This window comes from Fringilla coelebs (genome assembly GCF_963513975.1).
Source record: "Fringilla coelebs genome assembly, chromosome: 1".
NCBI lineage: Eukaryota > Metazoa > Chordata > Aves > Passeriformes > Fringillidae > Fringilla > Fringilla coelebs.
Window position 1 is genome coordinate 70,404,736 of NC_140028.1, and position 24,895 is coordinate 70,429,630.

General features: G+C 40.9%; 1 protein-coding gene across 3 annotated transcripts in view; it reads left to right on the plus strand.

The window, feature by feature from the left end:
- The window catches only part of GRB10 (growth factor receptor bound protein 10), a 144,593-nt gene that overhangs the window by 51,842 nt on the left and 67,856 nt on the right, over positions 1–24,895 (plus strand). For all 3 annotated transcript variants that reach the window (XM_084214070.1, XM_084214071.1, XM_084214072.1), the window contains one exon: positions 9,136–9,229. In XM_084214070.1, coding sequence (XP_084070196.1) covers positions 9,136–9,229 — 94 coding nt within the window. The remainder of the gene's footprint in view (positions 1–9,135; positions 9,230–24,895) is intronic.

Sequence of the window (24,895 nt, forward strand, 5' to 3'; positions counted from 1 at the left end):
TGGTCCGTGTGGGCACAGTGGCTCCCTCCCCACATGAGGTTTATAATTTTATCACTTCTGTCGAGGGCTGTGAAGAGCCACGTTTACTTGTTGGCCCATTCAGATTCTCAGTTTGAACCTGAACCATCACAAAGACAAAAGGGGGATAGCACTATGGCTAGGTAAGAGAGCAGACCCACATTCAGATGGTATAAATGCCTTTGTGTTTCACGCTACTTGCATTCCTTTGTTGAGTTTCATCTGTCTTGATGTCTAGGGCTTCCTAGCTATAAGCTTGCATACTCTTGAATGTAATTTAGGTTGTCTTGCTGTGGTTGCCACTTCCCAAAGCAGAGATTTGAATATAAATTCCTGAACAGAATGCACTTGTATGGAAACAGTGGTTCCTTCAGCCCAAGTGGCGTCTTCCCTTCTCTACTCCCTCCCCTGTCTGAGGCACACAAATGCGTTGCTGCAGTGCCAGATCCAGAGTCCACCAGCTCATCCTTTCAAGCGCTGAGCCTTCCAAGGTTAATTCAGGGCATCATTAGCCTGTGCTAGGACAGACTGTCCAAGGCATTTTGCGGAACATCTCCTGTCCACGTGGTAGAAGGAAGCTGTCAAAACCTGAGTCCCAAAGCCAGTGTTCTTGGAAGCAGCTGGCCAGCAGTGCTGCTATAACCAAAGCTGTAGTAGATTTGATGCCAAGTAGAACAGATGAGCTACCTTGTGTTTCACAGGTCTGAGCACGGGGAGGCCAATGTGTTGGAAAGGATCAAATATCCTGTACTTTCTTTCTGTGTTACAGCTTCCCCAAAATAAGAGATGAGATTTTATTAATACATGTTTAAAGGAAATAATTTTGAAGATGTTTTCTCAGATTGGACAGGTGTGTTAGCAAGTGTGTGATGCTGAAATTTTCCATTGCACCAGAGTACAAATATTCATTCCCATTATGGTTTTTTTTTGTCCTTCTGATGAAGAAGGAATATAGTCTGACAGTGCACTTAAGAAACTTGGACAAAATATGGAAAGTCACCCTGGTAAGGATTCTTGAATAGGCTAAAGGTTTTATGATCAACAACACGTTGTGGGTTGCATTACTCCCTTAGATTGTGTGAGCACTATCCAGTACAGTAGTTAACACGTATGAACTTGTGCTTTTGGCTCAATTTAATTACTGTAGTCTGTTACATGTCTTTGATACAAGATCTAACTGAAAAGCCTCTTTAAAAAAAAAGAGAAATATGACATACTGCTTTAGGTTATACTTTCTCATGGTAAGAAAACTCAATTTTTAAATTTAATTCCTATTCATAAGTACAGTTCAATCGCACAAATACCAGATTTTTCAGGGACTTCAGTCTTTGAGTCAGTATTGACCGAAACCAAAGAGCTTAGAACATGCAGCAAAGGATGTAGCTTTGAATATGTGTACTTTGTCAATGGCAGTCCCTTGCCAGTGAGAGTGACTTGCTTTGGCGGTAAGGCTAATTTACAATTAAGTACAAGCTAGAGATACATTATCAGGTTCTGTGGGCACCAGCAGAAGAAACAAAATTTTCATGTAAGCATGAGACTTTCCTACTCTGAAGAATTTCCTAATATAAACTTCATTTATTCTGTGGTGTTTTGTTAGAAAGGAAAAGAAGCCTAGTTTGTTTTAAAAAAAAGAAGTTAAAGGATACTTTATCAATAAATTGATACTTCATTTTTCTAAGTACTTTATAGGTGAAGACACTTTTAAGGAATGATTGCCTTCGCTGAGAATTTTGTGCAATTGTTTCTTTTCTGTATTTCAAGACTTTATTTTAGCTGTAAACATGTAAACTGTCTCTAACAGCCACAGTGGTTTTAGTCTCATTAAAAATAGAACAAAGCTTTTAGCATTTCTAAGCCTGTCAGTTGGATTCCCTCATTGCTAGCTGATTAAAAGATAGCAACCATGATGCATTGAATTTTCTTCTATCATAATAAATGTCATTCTGGTGCAAGAAGTGCATGCTGTGGGAGTACACTATCCATTTTCTCTGTGCGGAGTATGGGGAGACAGCTCAATTTCTACAGAAGTGGTTGGTTCCTACTAAGAGAGGACTGCATTTAGTGAGAGAGTTCTCACCAAATGTTGGGTTCAGGAGTGTTGAAAGCCCTGTTAATGCCAGTTTGGCAAAGATCAGCCTGGAGAAGCTGAATCTCTAGTGTTAGCCTGTATGTGTGCTGTAAAAGTGCATTGCTGGAGCTGTCAGCTAACACTCACTATGCTCACTCCTGCCTTACTGGAGAAAAGTCTTTTAGGAGTAAACAGCTGCTACCAGATACTGTCGGAGGTTGCTAGCAGTAGTCCAGCTCTTGCTGGAGTACCTTAATTAATTAATTATTTAATTAATTTTCTGGATGCCAAAGAAACACTGGGAGTTGGGGCAGAGGGTGACAGAAAGAAGCTGGGTGATGTTGCTTTTTGGTTTGCCCTGATAGCAATTGCAGTGCAAGTAGTGATAAGTCACATAACTAGACTCCTAAAAATAAATCTGAAGCACCTTCAGAAAAATAAGTTTCTGGCTCAGCTATAGCAGTGGTTTCTATAACTGTGTTGGGCTGTAGCTTTTAGGAAGAAACACTTCAGTGGATCAGGGCATGCACACTATGGGGTTTCAGTGCTGACAACAGGGTCCAAACCCCCAGGTTTTTTTAGACTTGAAGGTTTTCTGATCAGTGAGTTGCTAAAGCCCAGGGGGGGGTCAGGAGATAAGTTCCTCCAAGGTCAGACTGACAAGCCTTTCTGCCTTCCCCTGTATCATGGGACGTAATATAATTCCTGTGATTCATTTAACAAATTCTCTGCCACTGCAGAGACATGGACCACGGACACAGGTCTGTCTTTGACTTTTTCAGGAAAATCAGCCTGATTTTCCTTCTCCCTTTGCTAATTCCTGCTCTGTTGTATATGTTACGTGGTGGGCTGGTAATTCTGCTGAGGGTAGTAGGAATGTGTGGATCACAACAGGTCTGTGTGCCCTGCCTGGTTATCGTGTGTTTTCAGTGATTTGTGGCGCAGAGGATTGGAGGTGCTGTGGTGCGTTGGGAGGAATGTGCTGCTGCCTTTGCTGCTCCTTTAATCCCGAACTGGCTTGTTTGTTCTTGGTCTCCAGGGTTATTGCTCCCAGTCTTGACAGCCAGTACTGTAAAATCAGAAGGATTCCTGCAGTTAGTGGCTTTGCTACTTCAGGAGAGAAAGCCAACTTTTGACAAAGCTAAGTGGCTTTATTTTAAGCCCTTGTTTGTACAAGCTCTCTTAGCAATGGGAATGCTAAAATTCTAGGTTCACAGTTACTCTGTTGACTTACTGAGCCTTTCACTTGGCTCTTACCTAGTCAAATGACTATAGTTAAGAGGCAGGAAACCAGGTTACAGGTCTTTAATTATGTAATATGTGGGTTGTCTGAGAATGCGCTTTAAAGTTTTTTGCCTACTGTGCAAAGCCTGTGTTTTCTTTATTTGTATGACATGTTAAACACTCTGGCAGAAAACAGTAAAACATACACACGCTGTTTGAATAAACTTGAAATTGTTTGCAAAGCAGTGACTTTGGACAAACCCAAGAACCTTGCACTTCCCTCAGACTCTTAATTGGAGCGCATTTCCTCAAACTCTGGGATGTCAGTTTGCTGAAAATACATTGTACCAAACAGCTGTCTGGTAGGGGACTGTGCTACTGTGTTTTTAAGAAAGGAACGTCACATGAATTACTAATCAACTTTTGGAGTTTGCATTAGAATTTGAACATTGGTCTGGATATGTCAGTTGGATTTATTCTTGTAATAGCCTGTGTGTTTTCCTTCACAGGGCTAAGAGTAAAATTGAGTGTGCAGAAACTCTGGATGGCTGTGGATACCAGTAAGCTATAGGAAAGTTTACTGAGATGAATAGCTGGCTACTCAGCACTTAGCATAATTGAGTCTATTATCCTCTTTGTACATTTGATGCTTGAAGTAAACCAAAGCTCCAAATTCATGGTATAAAGAATCAGCATAGCTTAAAAAGCGGTGCAGGAAGTTACTTTACATAAATGCAAACAGTCTTTTGTTTGGAAAGCAAGAATCTTATGAAGCATCCTCAGAAGAAATGCTGTCTAATCTGTTCATTGCCTAAGGAAACTCCAGGGGCATGTTAAGAATGACAGTACTGAGTCAGATAAAGAAATGTTTGTCCGTGTCCTTCTTCTAAGAGCAACAAGTTGTAGATACAAAGAGAGAGTGCAATTTCTCAAAGTATCCGCTTTCTGCTCCTGAAGCCTGGAGCTGTGTCCACTTTTTCACAGCCCTTGGTGTTCACCGCTTCAGTGAATTTTTGTAGTTACTTTTTTGTCTGGGAACCACTTACACTTGAGCACTCTGCAATAGCTTCCTCGGTCTGTGCTAACATAAGGTACTTAATTTTGCTTTATACAAGTTGCCTGAACGGAGTAAAGCTGTGGTGGTTCAAATAATGACTTTGCTAATTTTCTCTTTACGCTCAGCTAGTTTTTAAGACCTGTACCTTGGTGTGATGAAGGAGCACCGCCAGGTTGGCAGGGAGCTCCTGTTTGGCAGGAGTGCCCTTTCTGCAAACTGAGGCATATCTGCCTTGATAGTCTCCTAAATTGCAGTGAGACCCGTCAGCACGTCTGACTTTACTTTCTGTTGTGCTGGACGGTGTACAAACATCAGAAGTATGTCATGATCTTGATCTGTTGCTGTGGGACTGCTGGCATGAGTACGCGTGACTCTTGCTCAATTGAACCTTTTGTTCAGGGGCACGGCAGTGTGGGTTTGCAGGCAGCTACAATAATCCAAAACCAGGGACTGTCGTCTTGGTGGTCTGGACATCCTCAGTCTGGCCCTGCTCCCAGGAGCTTCCGAGAAGCTGTGCTGCCACTTGTAGCCTTTCTTCATCTTGTAAACTTGCAGAGACTGCTGAAATTAGAAGAAGCTGAACCCTTCAGGGGATTTCCAGACTTCTCCAGAAAGTTGCTCTGTCTCCTCTTATGCTAGACCCCTTTCTTCACAAAGAATGAGGGAGAAGGGAAGTATAAATGATACTTCATTATTTGTACATTCAAATCTGCCTCCTCCCTTCTCTAAGCACTATTTACCTGTAAGATTACCCCGAATGACTGATTGAATAGCCTTTGCTGAAAAAACTAGAGAAGCAGCAGTAGAGTGGTAGCAGCACAGTGGTCTGTCTAATAATGCTGTCTCATACTGATAAATACTCTCCTGAGCTACACTGCAGGTGGGAACAGTGGCACTCAGAGCCAAAGAAGTGATTAAAGAGCACGTGTGCAGACAGCAGAGCTGCTGTAGTATATGTCTGGCTGATTCTCTGATTAAAAGATGAGATTTAATGTTTTCTTAGATAACTGAAATGCTTATCGTGCTAGCACAAACAGCAGCAAACATTGTATGTCATAGTTAAGGAGTGCAACTTGAAAGGTCTTGGTTATAGATTGAAAAATAAATCTAGATTGTCCTGGTTACTGATACGTAGAGATAACACTGTCTATGAGTGGACTTTGGCTCTGAAGGCGATGCAAGCACGTCACATTTTGTGTCATGCAACATAGGTTTGCAAAAGGACACTGTAATCTGACCTGTAATGATGGTGTGTTTGGCTTTATGAAATGCTAATGCTTTAAAGGACCCTGCTTCAGGTCCTTCTCGCACTTTTGCTAGTGACTCGATTAAATCATCCTTGGTTGCAGAGCCCGACTGACAGAGAAAACAACACATGTAAAAAGTCAGCGAGGGCTAATGCTCAGCTAGCTTCTAAAAATACTACAATAGCTGGATGGTAGAGTAAGTTAAGTAACATGCTTTAATTTCATATTGAGAGCATTTATTGGAAGAGCAGGGAGAGCTGGGGATTAAACCATGAAGCAAACAAATGACTTGCTTGGAAGCCGCTTTCAGCTGCAGCGGGGGCATGGTGATAGACCAAAGCAGGTGCCCACCTTGCTGGGGGCCAAGGCCTCATCCCTGAGCTGGGGCCCGACAACAAGGCTGCAGGCATGGAGTAATTGTATAACTTTATTTCCTGCCCCCCTCCCCTTTCTTCTTTCACCCTTGTTCCAGCATGTGATCTCCAGTGCAGCTGGCTGAGTGCCAGTGTTTGTCTGTGCACAACGGACACAAACAGATTCTGGAGGGTCATGTGAAACTACCCCTGGCTCTTTAAACCTCACCGCCCTTACCTTTTCCCCTCCACTGCCCGCATTGCTCTAGCAGGTGTGGCTTTGTTTATGCACGGCCTGTCGCTTTGCTTTAGCACCTGGGTTTTGCTGGCCCGCAGTGTCCGGAGGAAACCTTTGCCTCCCTGTTTTGCTCAAGCTGCCAGAGAACTCTCTGGATCTTGCGGGCAGGCATTTGCACCGGGCGAAACAGGCAGGGGCATCAGCTTTATAAGGGCAGCACCAGCAGTCATTAGTCACTGTAACCTCTGCTTCTGAAAACTTTGATCTGCCTTTCCATGGCTTTGGCTTAACTTTGTGAGTAAGGCCTGTGGTTCTCAGCATCTTCTGGTACAAGATGTAAGGTGATTCCAGAGAGGGCGTATCCTATTCCTGTAAATTTTTAGCAATTGCTAGTTAAAACAAAAAAGACAAGTATGGTTTAATTGAAGAGTTACAGCCTGGAGCCAGGTGAAACTTTGAAATAAGGTCTCTCAGTTATGTGTTTGTGTGTTACGGCTGTGGGAAACCCAAATGTAAAATCGTGCATCTCGGCCTCATTTCAACTTTGTTACTACCTGGTATTTCATGAATCTTGCCTTCCAGAAAGGACTTTTATATGTTGGGGCAACTGAAAACACATTTAGGTATGTGGCAAATAGCTTATAGCTGGTTTTCTTGTTCCAACTTTTATTTCTTTTCGGATGCCCTGTTGCTCTTCCGAACCAAGAGGCAATCTGTCATTGCATCCCTGTGCATTGGACGTTGTGACTTCTTCCTGGGAAGTGGAACTAATGCTGCTAAACTGCATCTGTGAGGTTTTAGCTACCCTATAAAAATTGGTCATGTTGAATTTCATGGAGGGAAATGCACAGAGTAAAGATCTGGGCTGGGGACGGATGTTCTGCTGAGTTATCCATGCCTGTGATGCTTACCTCTTAGCTTTTGTACTGAGAGCAGTCAGCTTTAGCTTTAAGTTTTGCCTGAAACTTTCCTAGATAAGCATCTCCTCCCCACTGTTGCCCTTGGCACCTTGGAAAAATTACAACTGAACTTCCTGGGGAACAGATTCATAATTTTGTATGTTGTTTCTGCACTTGCCTTCTTATGCTGCAAGTCCCAAATTTCCTGCCTCAAATTTAAAATGGAGATTATGTGGGTCAGGTCAGTGATGGCTGTGTGGTGTCCCAAAGAAAATTAGGTAAATCCAGTGAAAATGACTAGTGCTCCAGCAGTACTATTAATGTTACAATGTGATACCCTGTGGTTGCAAGGGATTTGATGAAAACAGAAGCTCATGAGTTGCTTGTTCCTACTAAGTGTTCAGTTAGCGCCAGTGAAAGAGCTAACAAATACCGCCGTGTTTCAAGAAAGTAAGAACAAAGTTGTGCTGACAGAAGGTCTGATGTGGTTTGGGGTTTTTTGGTTTGTTTTGTTTTTGTTTTTGTTTTTTTGTTTGTTTGGTTGGTTTTTTTGTTTGTTTTTTGTTTTTTGGGTTTTTTTTTTAGGGTTTTTTTTGATTCCTGAGAAGCAATAACAAAAACTCACGAGATAAGCAAGATGTGGCGCATGAAACAACAGCCAGTGTTGTGAAAATCAGTGTGAAGAATGTAAAGAGCTATAAGGGGAGATAGCCAGTATGGAGGCAGATGTTTGAGTGGTCCCAGTAGAATCTGGCATTGATAGATGGATGCCATTTGTATCTTATCATATCGTGTTTACTCATAAAAACCTTCCTTGTCAGTTTCTGTCTTATAAATGCCTGTGGGCTTCTGAACTGATCCCTGATGGTGACGACACTTGAGAGCAGTGTTTGAGTACTTGAATCAAAGTTCAAGCATTTGCTGAGACAGTCCCTCTGATGAAGAGATAATTTATTTCATATACTGTATAACTATATGCAGTTCTAGTCCCCAAAAACTACATCCACACTACATCCATTATGATTTTGAGCATTAGCTTATACTTGTCAATGCTGGACCGAGGGCTCAAGGTTGTGCGTGGTTGAATTGCTGCTCACTGTGTGCTTGTTTCTGCTCTGCCTTAATTACAATGTCATTTGCCATGGAGGTGGTTCCTGTGTTTTGACATAAAAGCAGATCATGCCATTGTGTATTTAGCCCACACTTGAGGCACAGTGGGATCATGTGTATAGTCATGTATATCACAATGGCAGCTTATGCTTGGTGATACATCAATGCAGACAATTTTTCTCACTTTTCCATACCCACCCTTAACTGGTGTATGCAAAGGTATGCCAGTTTTGTAAAACCATGCGCCTGCTCTAAATCCCCTTCTCATTCTTCTAAAATGTGACTTACCTTGCTTTTCCTATTTTCTTTTTTATATTTAAATTTTCCTGCATTCTCCTAGTTGTCTTTTTTGGCAATATCTGTGAGAAACTGTGGTGTTTTAGATTTAGCCAAATTCAGTTTGCGTTAAAACTTCACGAAACTTGATCTTGTGAGAATTCCAGTATGAAAAAACAACAGGTTGGCATCCAGAGCCATGGATGTTTATCTAAACTGAACTTCTGATTTCTCTTGAGGTTTAGTAGTTCACTACTGAATCTGTTTCAGTCCAGTTAATTAGTTACAAAGCCCTAAGCCACAGAGTTGGAATTAAAAAAAAGAAAACCCCAAGCCTCCGCATAATTTGATGCAAGAAGAAACTTTTGTTATACTAGGAAGTGCGTTTACATCACCGTTTCTCTGTTTGAAATGCAAACTGGTGTACAGATGAGCCAACAGCCCAGTCATTGATTCTGGATCCATGCCACACGTATTAATGTGACAGCCTAGTGTCCCCCTGTGATCTGTTCCCCCACCTTCTCCTTTCAGAGGCATGGCAGGTTTTTTGTTTTGTATTGGTGGTTTGACTCCATGTAATGTAGCTTGCAGGGAGTATGGAATGCCTGGTTGTGATAAGATACTGTGCTCTTCTGTTTTTAGGACAATGTAGATCAGACTTCAGCTCATGGTCGGCGGGATCTGGTGGAACCGGGTTTCCAAGAACCATCTAACCGCATCTCCCTGAACCACCAAGGTAAGGAATGGTGCGTGGAAATCCAGGCTTCTCAGGCCAGTGCAGGCATGGTTTTGCCTCCATGGCTGTTTCTCCTCACTGGGTGAAAACGAAAATGTTCTGGGTGGTCGGAGAAAAAGAACTGAAGAAATCAGTTTTTGCCACAACTGTCCTTTGAGCTGAGTGAAGGTGATGAGGGACTTGTATGCATCTCAAACCTTGTAGCCCAAGACAGGATTACTATCCTGGGGAATAGGGATGTTCTCCATTCTCATATTTTTATGAGTGGGGAGGAGGAAAGTACTGACATTAAATTCAACATTTGTAATGTTCAGGTTGCATTAAAAACAAAAATCTTTGACTGTTGTAAGACAGCTCTGGCTCAATGTCTGAAGAAAAAAAACCCCAATATGTTTACTTGTTTTCCAGGACAGAAATCAGCTAATTTGTGAAAAGATAGCCCTGAACTAGGTGCTGTAATGTATGTGTAATAGTTTAGCTGAATGGTTCTGTAATTCAACAGGACCACTCATAAAAAGCTAAAACAAATCTTAAAGCTGTCTTCACTGATTTCTGTCTGTTCAGAGGCCTAAAAGATAGCAGTTGCTATTATTACAGAGACTGTTCAGCTCAACTTTATTGTTTTAGGTTTGAAATAATTAATAATAGTGTTCTTTTAAGCAGTGAACCCTCTTACCCTCAGGCTTCCTGATGGTTTAATTTGAAACCAAGTCCTTGAACGTCGTCGTCAAATGTTGTTTCATCAGTGCAACAACTAATAGTAATGCAGACAGAACAAGACTACTGAAACAAAATAAATTACAAGCATATTACTTAAAATATTAGCCAAACATGACATGCTTAACTTTTCCTTTAAAAATTCAGCTTTTTTTAATTTGTCAAGGCCAGCAAGACTCAAATTTCATGACTTGTAGATTATCAAGACAATTAAAGTTGCACAAACAAGTCCCAGAGTGTAATGAGGATTGTATTTTAACTTGCTCCCCTTTCCATGCTCCAGGTATTCTGGTGTTTTCTAATGCTTTGTTTTCAATTGAAAAGAGAAGGCAACAGGTTGCAATGTAATCCAGTCTAAAATTTACAGTAGCAGAGGCAGTGTGTAGTGGCATGTTTGCTTGCACAGGACACATTTTAAATGTTCAATTTTTCATGTGTTTTAGAATTCAAAATGTTTGTTATATTATTTTCATCTATGTCAAGATGTCCAAATTGTAGAATAGATCTATACATGTGACCTCTGAAGCTATTTGTAAATATCCCCCTTTAATCAAGGGATTTTGGAGGGTGGAGGGTAACACATCCTGTGTGGTCCAGGTTCATGTGTTACAGTGCACATGTCTGCTGCTTTTGAAGTCTGAACATTTATAGAAGAAATAGGTAATGCTCTGTTTGGATGGCAGAACGCCAGCTTTGCAGCCTGACATTTTCCCACTTCCTTTTCAGATCCTTCTTTTCCTCTATCAATATTGTACTGCAAAAGGATCCATACAGTGTCACCTGACATGTGGCTCTTTCTCAGCCACTTTGAGACAAATGTTCAAATTAATTTAAGAAACAGCTGTCTTTTAAAAAAAATGGTTTGCCTATAGGGTGCTGGCAGTTCAATGCCTGTTGGTCAAGCAAGACCCATTTCCCCAGTACTTTTTGAAGTAAAGATTGCTTATGCATCCACAGTTTGTTTGGGATTTTTCTTCTATATCAGCTGACTGACAGCAGTCAAATCCACTGTTTCTAATATCTTTCTACTATTGTTGCTGCAGTAAGTACATAGTACAGTATCAATCTCGATACTGTTATGTCAGGGGTTGGGATTAAGTACTGAAACCTAAATGCTCAATGATGGCCTTTAATACTGAGCTGGGCTGTAGGAGTTCTTCCTTTTTGCAGTGTTGGAGGGAAGCAAGGTCCCTGCTGCTTTGGTACCCCCTGGAAATGGAAGTGGCTCTAAATGTGATGTTACATCACATCTTGAGTGTTTGCTCTGCCCAAGTAGGAGCATCTACATGCTTTTCATAGCTTATGAAATAAATATTCTTGTCCAAGAACTTGAACGTACAAGTATTTTTAGAGCTGGCATATATTGTAGAATTCCAGATTAATGAATAGAACATAGAAAAATACAACATGAAGAGCTTCAGCCCAGGGAGTTGTGACATAGTCTGAACTAGCTCCCAATACAGTCATATTAGTCGCATAGTAAATAGGAAGATTAGATTTTTACATTCTGTGGCTACTACTTGCTTTGGTTTTTGTTATTTTTATACTAAACTTTGTTATCCATTACATTCTCTTAAAGCCTGGCTGGCACTGAAACTGGTTTAAAGCTTAAAAGAGTAAACCTGTATCCAGAAGCAACTTGCAGAACCACTGTAAATTAATATTTGGTGGTATGCCTTGATTATGTTGATGATAAAGATGTTTGGAACAGACTATGGCAATTTTTTGTTTCCAGTTATAGGCAACATTACTTTCTGACTGAAGCACATGCCTATTAGGAGACCTAAAGCTTTCTATAATTGGCATGAGCAGAAATTGGGAAAGGATTAGAATTGGCTAAAATAATTCCTGTTTAGGTGTTCTCTGCCTTTTTCTCTTTAGTGTATTGTGCGTTAAACACTGCAGCTGAACTTTGAGCAGCCGTAGTAGTTACATTATTTTATGTGCGCACTTGCAATTCACACCTGACCACATTGCTCAGTTAGCACAGCAGATTTGCCAGTTTCTGTTGAACATTAACCTGTGGTCCTTTGCTTTTCACTGGGAGAGCTTTCGGTACAAGCACCTGCAGTTCTGAACCAAGACTGCTTTCCACAGCCTATAAAAATGGTGATTAGCTTCTTCCCAGGCATCTGAATCCCTTTAACACAAACTGGAAAAAGAGCATTCAAGTGGAGACTGAGATAGCCCTGCCAACTGTCCCCGCGTGAATAAGCCCTTTCTTGTGAAGGGTATTTCAAGTACGTGTTTCCTGCTGAATCACTGTTTTTACACAAGCAGATGCTTTATAACTCTTTAGCTTCTTCTTTCAAAAGAACGTCTTGTAAAGATTGGGGAGCAGAAGATAGTTCTGTAAAGTGAGGAGTCTTTAGAATAGGAAGGTTTAATGTGAAACTAATGTGCAAAATTGAGTGCAGATGGAATAGTATTTTTTCCTAGAAATAGTTAATAACTGCTTTTGTGTAGGCACGCTAACAAACTTGCTTGCTTTAACAAATAAGTATATTATATCTAAGCTATTATTTAGTTTATCACTTTTCAATGATTCTGCTAATTGGGCAAGTTTTGTTAAGGTACTGAATGCAAAGAGTGTGAACTATGATGTCTTTCCTATATTCCCCACAGGATACTTCATAAATCAAATGTAATAGGAAAGAACAAGCTGTCTTGCTGAACAATACTAGTATCCACTAATGTAAAGGAACAGATATGCTTCATAAACCTATTAAAAGTTAGAGAAAGATAAGACCAGCCAGCCAGGATTTGGCATTTAATAACCAGCAAGCCTAAGTATTTCTGGAACAGTCCTTCCAGAAGCTGTAGTAAAGGCCTCTAGGCTTGAAGAAGAAAAATGTGCCTAAAGTATGTGGCTTTTTTGAAGAGGAAAAGGTAGGAGGTGAAGATACAAGCAAAATAATTATTTACCATCTTCAAAAACACCAAGAGGAAGTGAGAGCATGCTTAGGAGGCCATGTCAGGTATTGGTATTTTCAAAACTTTTTCCTTCTCACTTTGCAAAAGATTCAACAGTCACAAATGTTTAAAATTTTGCCATGACAAGTTTTCTGCACTGTGTAGCCTACAGTACTTGTACTCTGTCCAATAGTGAGAGGCAGAGCTGGGGACCCACAGTAGTGATTTTACTTCCAGTCCTTCCATTCACGCAGGGATGCAATTTAGAGGCCTTCCATAGAGGTGATAGGCTCCTGCATTTGTTCTCTTTTGTCCCTTTCTAAAGGGCGCTTCTAGTTCTCCTCTCTCCCTCAAGTACCCTGGCAGTGCAGCCTCTGTTCCCCTTGGCTGCTCTGTGCTGTGCTGTGTGATGCCACCAAACTTAACCTTGAATGTGTCTCAGTAGGAGGACAAAGCTATCGTATAGATTTCCCTGTGCTACTGTGGAAGAGCTTTGCTATATGAATTGTGATGGCAAAATGCACAAACTACAGAAAACTCTAAGCCATTTGTTGACTCTTGGACTTCAGGGGTTTTAACCTGCCCACCATGGCACTGCTGTTTCTTTTCTTCCTCCATACTTCTGGTGTTTTCTTTGTTGATGTATATTTTGGAGCTCATTTTTTCTGTTTGTTTTTCTAGCAGGCAGCAAATACTGCCAACTTCAGTCCCAGATGTGAAGCTTATGGGCAATGCTTTTTATTGGTACTTGACATGTACTTTTTGAGATTGTGTAGCCACTTCTTATTCAGAATTTTAAAGCCAGGCATAAATAAGGTACATTCTGTCACCTTGCCTTTTAGTAGAAGTATTAGACTTGCAGTGCTGGCATTTTCTGTGTGTATGTGCTCAAGAGATGATTGTCAGTTTCTGTACAAATGTGTTTTGCCATGGGTCTGTGATGAAAGATTTATCTTCCTTTTATTAGTGCATTCACACAAAGTTTCCTTTCCCAAGGTGCTCTCAGCTCTTGCTGGACTTGATGCTTTTTATCATTGCAGTTTGCAGACAGAGCTGAACCTTATGGTACCTCTGGCTCCACAGCCATGTGGCTCCAGCAGCAGAAGGGAAATGGTGATAAGGTTGTTTTAGCCAATAGCTGTCCTTTCTCAAAAGCCTTCTGTCTTTTTTGGTTGGTGATGGTAGGAGGTCTTGCTGGTAGTTAGACAGTGAATATGCTTTGGTTGTGGATTGGGTGGGCACTAGATTTCCTGCCTGTATGTACAGACCACTTGGCTCCCCGTGAAACCGGAGGGATCCAGGGCATCTGCCAAAACTTGCATCTTATTACAGTTGACCCTTGAGGTGGATGCTGTCCTTTACCTTCCTGGCTAGTCATTAATACATTAATTTTTAGAGAGACAGTAAATGTCACCATGGTGGAAACTTCCCTTCAAGCACATTGGAACAGTCCTGTGTCCAAAAACTATAAAGCTGTGTAAATACAAGCAGACCTTTGAATGAGCATGGGTGTCGGTGAAGTATTACAATGCCTAAGATTTAGCCCAGAGAAATAATACTGTGTAACACTCTTTTTCTCCACCACTGTTGTTATTACTTGCTTTTAATGTATTTTCTTCTGTATTTGCCTCAGGATAGACATGGGAGGTTGAGGTGATGTTATTCATTCTGTAGCTATGGAGGAGTGTGTTTAGTAACAGTCGGTGCTGCTTCTGAAATGCTTCAGTTGTGGGATCTGACTGGGATGAGTTGGTTATCTGGTGTGTCAGAACTAGCCCATGTTTTTTGCAGAATCCAGCTGGTACTGAATTGAAAGTGTAGAATGAAAAACAAACATTGTTTGTATTTCGGAGACAATACTGCCAGACATTCATGAATTCTCGTGCTTTGTATAAATGTTGTTGTCATTGTCCAGCCTTAGAAAAAAACCACCATTAGTGCCAAAATGATTTACACTGACTAATCTTACTCAGAGAGCGGAGGCCCTGCTTCCTGCCTAGCTCATTACAGTACCTTTGTCTTCTTTTGGAGAATGCTTCCATTTATATTTGGTGATGAATCTTGTTAGCATGGCTGCTAGGAGGGCACCCATAATAGCTGTGTAGAAGTTTAACTTCCCTCATTAGATTAGTTTCCAAACCCTTGGGCTGACAGAACTCTGAAAAAAAAATTATGAAAAGAGAAGACAGTAGATTGGTGTTTAGTACAGACTGTTTCAGAGATCTGCAGTGAGCTGCAGGAGACACATGGACTGAACTGGTGGAGTTTAGCTGGAAGACTTTGTACATAATGTAATGAAGATTGAGTGAAAGCAGTGAAATGAAAAGAAGCAGACCAAAAGATATTTAAACTGTAGCATATTCAAAGAAAATCAATCCTAGCTAACTGATGGATTTTGCTTCATTTTTATTGTATTTTTTAATTTTATTTTTTATGTATCAACTTTTTAGTATGAGCTTGCAAATCATCAGTTTTGGACATATTTAAATTTAATTGTGCTCCTCTAAAGCCGCATGATATGAATAAAAAAACATTGTAATGTCTCATAGTTGACAAGCAAGGTATTTTAAGTCTGTTTATAATCTCAGGATTCAATGTGTCAGTCTGTTGAATTTCTCTGAAGAGACAGGATTCAGTGAATTCAATGCAGGAAAGGAGCCCACTGTCTTGTTTGTATAGGGTTTGCCTTGGGTCCTTTGTTCATTGGAAGTTTACAAGGTGAGATGTAGAAAAACTTAAGACTTTGAAGTAAGCCTTAACCAAGAAGTACTACAATATGAAAAATTAATTTAAGCTTTTTTTTTTTTTCTGTGGCCTATGGAAGAATGGTAAAGTTATTACCAGGTTTGCAATGGCCTTCTTGCTGCGATGGAGGAAGATGGTTGCTGGGGCAGAGTGTTGCATTGGAAGAGCAAGTGGAGCTGGACTGGGAAAGTGGGTTCCTTGCTCAAGATAGACCATGAAATGCACCATACTCACCCTTCAGGGACTGAAGCTGTATGGATGTATGACATCTGAAATAGCAGTTTGGGATTTTTTCTTATACTGCAGATAGGTGTTCCTCCAGCTTCTCTTTCAAGATTTGTATCTGCTGTTACCATGGCACAGAAGGGAGTAAATTCACATAGTGTTAATTCAGGGTAATTAGAGGCTCCTCTCTTGTTATTGCTAAATTCTTGTCTAAGGCTTTGGGAGGGGAAGGCGTAAATTTGGCATCTGAGTGATGAGCTTCTCTTGCTTCTTTACAGATCTGTCTCAGAAAGAGGGCATTTACTTCCCTCACTCCTTATGTGTCACCTCCTTGAAAACAAGTTAGCTTAGTACTAGCGTAAGTGCACAGCGGTGCCTCTTTAAGAAACTCACCACAAATCAAATAGAGAGAGTAACTGCAAAATCAATTGTAAAATCAAATATCCTTTTTAATTCACTTTTGTCTTTAATATTAAAATATATGCATTTCCTGCTGCCACAGAAGAAGAGCAAATAGCTGTTGTTTTTGCATCCTTTTGCTAGGTAATGCAAGAGGCAGCATGGGATGCCCTCTCTCTTTGTTGGTGTGGGGCATCTGGTGGAAGCTTCCTCCCTGCTGCAGCTGCTGTGCAAACACGCCTCAGGGGAGCAGCACGATTTGGGGGTGTCCTGGTTCAGGGCAGATTTGGGAGAGAACCTCTGAAGGGGTTCCTCTGGAAAGCAGATTCAATTGGCTTCTCCCCGAACTGGCTCGGGAAAAATCCTTAGAGAAAAAGTGGAAAAAACTGTTTATTTCTCAGGCAGAGCACTCACCAGCACAGAAACAAAACAACAAAAAAAATTGGACAATACTGGACAATAAAACCCCTTGCTGCTCCAAAAGAGGTGACAAATGGAGAAAGTCCCCTCCCCGGGGACTCAGCTCCCTCAGTCCCTCACCCGTCCCTGCGGCGCCGGAAGTGCCGCGGCCCGGGCCCGGCCCGGCGGGCTCAGGTGCGAGCTCCGGGTGCTCTGCTGGGGTTCGGTCCAGAGCAGGTTAAACAGGTCCAAAGGAAAGAAGGAAACCACAGTCCAGGCCAAGTCTTTGCCTCAGCTAGCTAGAAACTACCCAAAAGCCAAGGGGAGCTCTGTGCCGCTGTCTGTCCATCTGCAGACAACAGTCCAGGAGCAGTAATGTGGAGGAGTGAGCGCAGTGTCTGAAAACAAGCTCCACGCTTCTTCTCTGCCCGCTTTGCTCTAGGAACCAGTCTTAAAGTGCAAAACTTTTATCCAGCATAAACAGAACAGACGATTTGGGATACAAGGGTCAGATGGCCAACCCGGGACAGGGGGCTCTCGGTGAGGGGCTGGAGTGCCGGGGGTGGGTACCTAAAGCCATGTTCTGTTGGGAGTCTGCAGGAGGCCATGTTCACATCATGGATTTGCTCACGTTTGGCAGCTCCCCCAGCCGTGTGCCAGCTCCGTGAGGTGACACCACCGGCGGCGCAGACGCTTTCTGTGGCACTGCCGCCACTCCAGAGGTGTTGGGTCACCCGGCCCCTCGCTGAGCAAGCGGCTGTGTGTGGGCAGCCTGCTGCCACAGGCTGGCCGGTGACTCCTTGGGAGGGAGAGCGCTCTGAACGGGCTGGGAGAGGGCTCCTGGAGGGGAGCAGCTGCAAGCCCTTCATGGGGGTGATGTTGTTCCAGGCATTCCCTTTCTAGGGCTTGAGCTCATGGGTCTGATGCCTCTGTGTGAAATGGTGTGTGTGGGGCCATTCAGATATCCCAGGGAAACCAGTGGTTCTGTATCTACCTTGTGATGAGGTGTTTCTCCCAGGTATCAGAGCTGAGCTCATTTTTTGTGTTTATCTCACGTCTTTCATGAGGGAATAAAAGTCTGTTATCCTACGGGTGGTGCACTCCCTCCTTTGTAAGTGTATTTGCACCATTCCATTGCTAAAGCAGTTAAATGTGATAGATTTCACTATTTTAAAAATAATTTTATATAGTTATTTAAATATACCCAATACTGTCCAACAGGTATTGGGTACTTCTGGTCTCAGGTCTTCCTCTGACTATTGGGCAGCATTTTTCTTCCATTTGAGTTAGTGGTCCAAAATTGAGCTTAGTGATCGAAATATCCTCTTTTAATTTAATGAATGAAAGTTAACTGTCCAATCGTGGAATGAGCTCTTATGTTCCCTGGCATGACTGTATTGCCTTTATGTTTTCTTTTGTGATCTGACTAAATTTCTAATGTCAGCATGTTAGAGCAAAAGGATGGAAATTAGTAGTATGAACACAGGCTCTTTTGATAGCTTCTGGATGACATTTTCAACATGGCTGAGTTGAATTCTTGCCTGTACTACTACACCCTCTTCCTTCATGTTCTTGGATTTTGCATATTCCCTGTTAGGAGGAATGTTTTAACTGTATTTAGCTTTATGTAAGAAGCTTTTGAACCTTTTAGTGAAGGTGTTGTATCCAAATGTCAAAACATGGCTGTGGGCACTTAAAATAGTCTCAGTACTAATGAGCTTTCCAGCTAAGAAAGTTGATTTATTATGTAGCCTGGCTTTTAATCATGCTATAACAATGACAGTTGTTCAGTAAAAAAATTGTCTCTGCAACATCAGAATATTAACTTTGAATTCCGACACCTTAACCAAAATCAAATTCTAAGTTTAAAAGTCAGTTTGATATATGAAGGGGAAGAATATATTTAGAGATGGCAACAATCCATATTCACTGCAGCTATATTGTTATATATTTTGAAAATAATCTTTTAAGAAGTATCTCTAATTTTTAAGATAAAACTAACAATGTCACTATGCAAGGTCAGCTTTAATGGAAAGAGAACTGACTTTCAGTATCTGATTACATGGAAAGCTCTAGGGCTTTAATCTGGTTTCATGACTCTGAGTTCAAATCTGAAATGAATCTATTCTGCTTATTCAGACTTTTAAGAGTATCATCTTTCAGAAACTGATTGCCATTTATCTGCAGCACATGGAATGTTTGAAATCACTGTGACTGTTGAGGGGAGGCTATTTTATTTTATAAATCCCTCTGCTTTGATAAAAGCAGACAGATTTCTCAAGAGAACAGTGTTAACTGCGCCTCTGTGCTTTCTGGAGATGATGGGGGAAAATGGATCTCATTTCCTATGAAACTGATTTGCAAGAGTGTGGTAGCAGTGGTGTGGTCAAGTAGGGGCAGATGTAGTGTCAGAAACTGCTCCCTTTGTTGATATGGGTCAGACTTCATCTTTGCAAGAAACTTTTAAACAGCCTTACTTCACCTGAACACATAACAATTTCGAAATCAGATTTTTTTGGTCTTTTTTCAAAATTTCAAAATGAAATCCATTTAACCAGACAAAGTTAAGTCCTGGTTTGCTCCTATCCCTGTTAAATGCACACTGTACTGATTTTTGTTCTGTCTCTGACCCCCCATGCACCTTTGATCTTCCTTGTGATGCAGGTGATTTTTAATAGCTGACACAGTCCAGCCCTCATGTCTGCAAGCAGTTCTGAGATGTGTCTCTGAGTTTTGAATTTTTGGTTTCCCCTGACCTTCAAAGTTATATTTTTGGTCTCTGTCAAAGTAGTGAGAGGGTGGAGAACAGGCAGTACAGCTCTTAGTTTCCTTCCATTGTTTGTCCTAATAAGTGTCCTAACCTTTGGTTTCTGTCTCTTCTTTCCCATGCCTCAGGTGAAGAAAAGTGTAGGTTAGTTTACTTTTTTATGGGCTTTATCTTTAAAGCAGAGCTTTTATCATCTTAGAAATTAATACAGAAATTCACTTTGCTTCTCTTTTAAAAAAATAAAAATTATTAAATAAAAAATCAACCAAGCAATGTCTAGCTCTGTAACATTTTTAGGGGTGAGAAACAGAAAAAGGGTGAAGTAAGACTTGTTTGCAATAGTGAAATGGGGCGTATTTCTGATACTGCAGTTCTGCAAACTTTTGGTGCTCCTAAAAGCCTCTGATGCTTTAGGATTCCTTCATTCAACTGCTTTGTGCTTCTCCTTTTCACTTGTTAGTTGGTCTTAATTAGAAGAAGAATTATAAATGCTAAACAAAAGTTTTCCTTGTGCTTAAAAATTAAATGGTTTTTAAAAGTTGGCTGACAGTATTATAATAAATTTAGGTTAAGCAGTCTGAACAGTATAGAATTTGTGTAAGTTTTTTATATCCTGTTCTGCACATTAAAACAATTTTCTGGAGCTTAAGTACTAGAAAAATGGGATTGTCACACAGAGGCATAACACATTGTACAGCTGAGAGGAAAATGCCCAGTTCAAGTTATAGCTCAAATATGATCTTCCTTAGAAATGTCTTTTCTAATCTGTATATAAAATAAGGGCTGGTTCTGCCAGATGACTGGGAAGTCAAGGACTGCAGATTTTAAGATTTTTCTAGCATAGGAACGTATCTCTTCTAGTTGAGACAAACAAATTACACTGGAATGCACTCATGGTCTATATCAGCTAGTATACCTTAACTCAGTTATGCCAAAAAGAACATACACTGTGGTGTATCCAAAAAAAAAAAAAAAAAGATGTAACTAAAAATACTTGGCTAATAAATTTTTGTGGTTTTGGGTGAATGTGAAAGTAGGCTTCCTTAGTGGCAGAGTTATGTTTATTTAAGTATCAACGTTATTTTCTATGTTTAAAAAATGGTTTAAGATTCATGAATGAAGTCAGACTTCAGATTACCAAGAAGACTGTGAAATGGTACAGGCTTTGATTACAGGAGCTTTCTGGTTCTTTGTGTAAACCCTGCATCTCTGCAGAGTATCCTGCCTGTATTTACAGCAAGTCCTTGCTGAAAGAATGTGATTGACTGTGGGCTGGCTCTCAGCTTTATAGGTAGCAGGGTCCTTGCTGGGGGCATGGTTATTTCTCACTCATTTTGGAAGTTGCGTGGAGTAACAAACGTCTGCAGCCTGTGCTTTGAGGTTGCCTGGACTCTTAGGCACAGATGGGAACAAGGGGTTGCAAACTGTAGCAGGTGATGATGGCACAGCAGACCTGGCTCCCGTGTGGTGGTAGCTAACCAAGCTGCTCAGAATAACTGGACTGCAGAAATCATGGCAGGATTATGACAAGTGTGTGCTTCTTTACATGAGCATGCAGAAGCAGCCATGGGCTCTCCGCCCCACAGCCCACAACCCCCTCTGTGTAGAAGTTGGGAAATAGTCGTTGGGGTTGGCCACTGTGCCTGTGTGGAGCAGGGCAAAGAGTTAGAAGCACTCGTTCAGTGAATCAGCTTCTACATGGACTTAAACAAGTAACTGTAGATGTCTGCCTACATTTTCCCCATCAGTAAAATGAGGATATTGCTATCGCAGAACTTCTGTCAAATATGTGGTTGAGATCTGCTTAGTAGTGTGCATGGTCTTTTTGAAGATGAAGTCGCACCATGAGTGTTGTTCATGGTATTGAGGGCCAGTTCTGCAGAGATGAAATCAAGACTGAAATGAGAACATCTATGAGATTGTGTCCTAATGTGTTGGGTAAACCATAGTGTATTACTTTGATATGATGGGTAGCCTTTCTGTAAATTGTTTGTGTGCAGCCTGTGACATGGAAGTGATAAGAGATGATGTAGCTTCTAAGTACCATAAATGTGCATTGATTGATGGTGCATAATTCTTGACTCACAGGAGGGAGGAGGTCAGTGAATTAAGCTGAAGGGTACTTGAAGCTTTGTGCATGTGGGGATTGAAATTAAAGTTGGGAACAGTGACCAGATTTGCCGGATGACATTGGAACATTTACTGCAAAAAAAAAAAAAAAAAAAAAAAAAAAAAAAGACATTAAATGTGGGATAAAAAGATAAGTTAAAAACACTTGAGGCATAAGTGAAAAGCCATGGAGTTTCTTTAAGATGATTTTAGTATGTAGCTGAAATGAAACTATTGAAAGAGATCTAATTTGTTTTCATTATTGTAGGAGCCAAGATGTCTACTAATACAGTATTTATGTTTGTGGTAATATCTTTCTACCATTGTGTATCTGTATAAACTTTCTGTTTAAGAAAATTACTAAACAAAGCAAAACAAAAAATCCTCTCAACCCTTCCTCCCTATGGCAATAGTGCAGAGATTTTTGGGCCAGGATACATGTCTCCTGCTGTGTTATGCTGGTGACATACAAAACAGAGAGATCTCTTTCTGAACAGCAAGTTTAGAGATGAATCTCTCAGACTGTTGGCTCCAAGGCAAACTGAGTCGATCAGAGAAATTTGCTGAAGGCATGGCTGGGGTGAATGCCTGCTTTCTTACAGCGAGGGTGTTAGAGCAAGAAAGCTTGGTGAACTCCGTGCTGATGACTTTACCCTGAAAAGAGATGTTCTCAGACCATTTGCCGTCCCCAGAGTCTGGTGTCTCCCAGGGGTTTGGTGGTACAGCTGCGCTGGCACTCTTCCTAATGTACTTGTAATAGCAAAAAGCCACTTTCTCTGAAGGAAGTTTATTCTGTTTTGACAAGTGAAATGAAATGCAGCAATAAAAGCATTCTTAGACACTTATACTGGGCTAGAAATACAGATACTTTAACAGGAAAAGTAGTAGAAATGTGGAGTAATTTCTATTGAACTGGTTGTTTGCAATCTTTCCTTGTATATGAGGCAAATGTGCAGACCTATACAAAATGCATTTTATTGGAATCATGTGGGAAGACAGTCTTCTAGTGCATCCTCAGTTTCGAGGGGCCAACAGACAGACTCACTAATGAGGGCAGAACTGGGAGATGTTGACAGAGTGGACACTAGAGAGGTTGATAGGGTAGAAAAGAACATAAGTAGCTCTCAGTGAAATGGTACCCTACTGTGATGAAAGAGGAAGACAGTAAGAATCTGAAATCCATTTGAGTCAAGTATAAAAGATGGTGCTGCTCTTCAGCAAGATAACTCTCAAAATTAGTTCATTGCAAGTTGAAAGGAAGCCCATATGGAGTGTCTGCTTTGGAGAACTGTTGGAGATGGAGGAAACTTTGAAGTGGTTTCTAGTACTTTACGTGGTGCAGAAGCTCTTGGTGCAGGTCTTTCCTGTTCTGAGACCATATGTTGGCATTTTATTCATTTTATGGTTAGAGTTAAGTCTGTTTAGGTGCATAAACACGTCAGAAAAGAGAAATAACCTTCATTTATTTTTCACTACTAAAGATTAAAAATACTTTTAGGTAACTACACATTCTGATGCTGCAGCTGCCTTGGCTTGTGCTTTAGGTTGTAAATTTGTCAAATAAGGAAACAAAGTCTGTGCTTGTTTGTTTGTTTGTTTTTATAGTCAGATGGTCTTCAAGTCCATCTAAGAAAAGATTGAGGAACATCAGCGAAAATATGTTGTCATACCAAAGAAAATGGCTTTGAATTTTTAAAGGGGAGTAAAATAGCAAAAGATAATATTGTAGTCTTGCATTATTTATGGTGACTGTAGCTTTGAAAAAAATCTTGTGATGTTAAGACTGTCCCAAAATGAACTGGAATAGTGCATTTCCCTTAACTCTGATTTCTTACTCTGTCTATAAAGTAGATATAGCAAGCTTGAGACTTGTCTTAAGCTCACGTAATAAGAGGAGGGGATAAAACCCCTCAATAGCTTAATAAAATAAGCAAAATCTGCAGGAAAAAACAACTCTGTTGTAATTTGATGTCAGTTCTGCACTAAAATCTTTTACCACAGTGCTCCATTTTAACAATAAGCTTCAGTCATCGCTGTCTTTCAGCTTACCTGACTGTGATAAGCAGCACAGTATTTATTTCTGCCTTTATGTAAACATTATGCTGCAAGTGGTTTATGACAGCACTTCAGCAAGCTGTGTCATGTGAGGATACTTGAGAAATGCATCAAAGGAGCTGACATTCTTGCATTGAGGTTGAAAAAGGTTGCAGCACTTCTCTTAAAGCCAAGACGCTTCAAGGGGAAGATCAATCTGAATTTGTTACGTTTTCTAAGTCTCTTTATGCCTATTTAAAAGGACAAGATTCTGTCAAGCTAGTTGCACTGTCAGACAAAAAAAAAAAAAAAGCCAGAGTTAAATGGGGCAAACCAGCTAAACAAAAAAACCCTTTCAAAATATAGCATGAGATGTAGCTAAATTTGGCGTTCTTAACAGCAAGCAGCTGCTTAAGTAATTAAAGTATATAAGGTGCTACTGACCAAAGCAATTAGTATGTAATTTCATTAATGGCATTAGGATTGCAGTAACAATATTTAAGTCTTTCTGTCCAAATCAAGATTGCAGGCAATTTGTGCCATGTCCAAGATGAGGCTGGGAGCAGTGCGATGTTAGGGTGTGTTACAGCACCACTGTCTGAGTGGATCTGTAACTGCGCAGGAGCTTCTTGAACTGGCTGTGCCTTGGTAACCCTCCTAATTAGCATACCTTGCTCGAGAATTTACATGTGCATGCACTTCTAAATTTTTATAAGCTAGGATGGCAATTAGTTTATATTTCAAACAAGGCTTCGTGGGGGCTGCTAATTTTTTTGTTTATCTTTGCAATTAATTTGTGAGCTTGCTGGTGTTCAAGGGCAAAAGGGAGTTACTGTTTTTGTGTATGTTTTTGTGGTTTGTCCTTAAGTGGTTGAAAAATCTTGAAGAGCTCAGGCATAGTAGAGTGTTCCAAGTCCCTCTGAAATCTGAAGTACTGCAGATGATAGGTTTTTAAGTTGCAAGATCTGCAACTCAAAGGCAATTGGGTGATGAGCCCAGTGACTACAGCTTCTAGGCTCCAGAATAACCATAAATATTCTTCAGAAAGATGACAATGAGTTTTAGAGCCTAAGCAGAAAAAATACACATCAGGGGGAGAATGTGGAATACAGTAAAGTCAAAATGCAGGTCACCTCTAAGGCTAGGGTGGCATCACTGATGAGTCAGTCAGAGAACTGAGGGTGGGAAGGCTTGCCTCTGGGACGCCCGTGGGTATTATTCCTATGGTGGCTAACCTGGAGGTGCTGACTTTGTTAAAAAGCCACTGGGGGAAGTCCTTCAGAGCCTTCAGGCTTCACAGCAACACTTCTGGCCTACCTTGAGCTCTGTCCTGTTGACGCATTGCCTCTTTCTAGGTC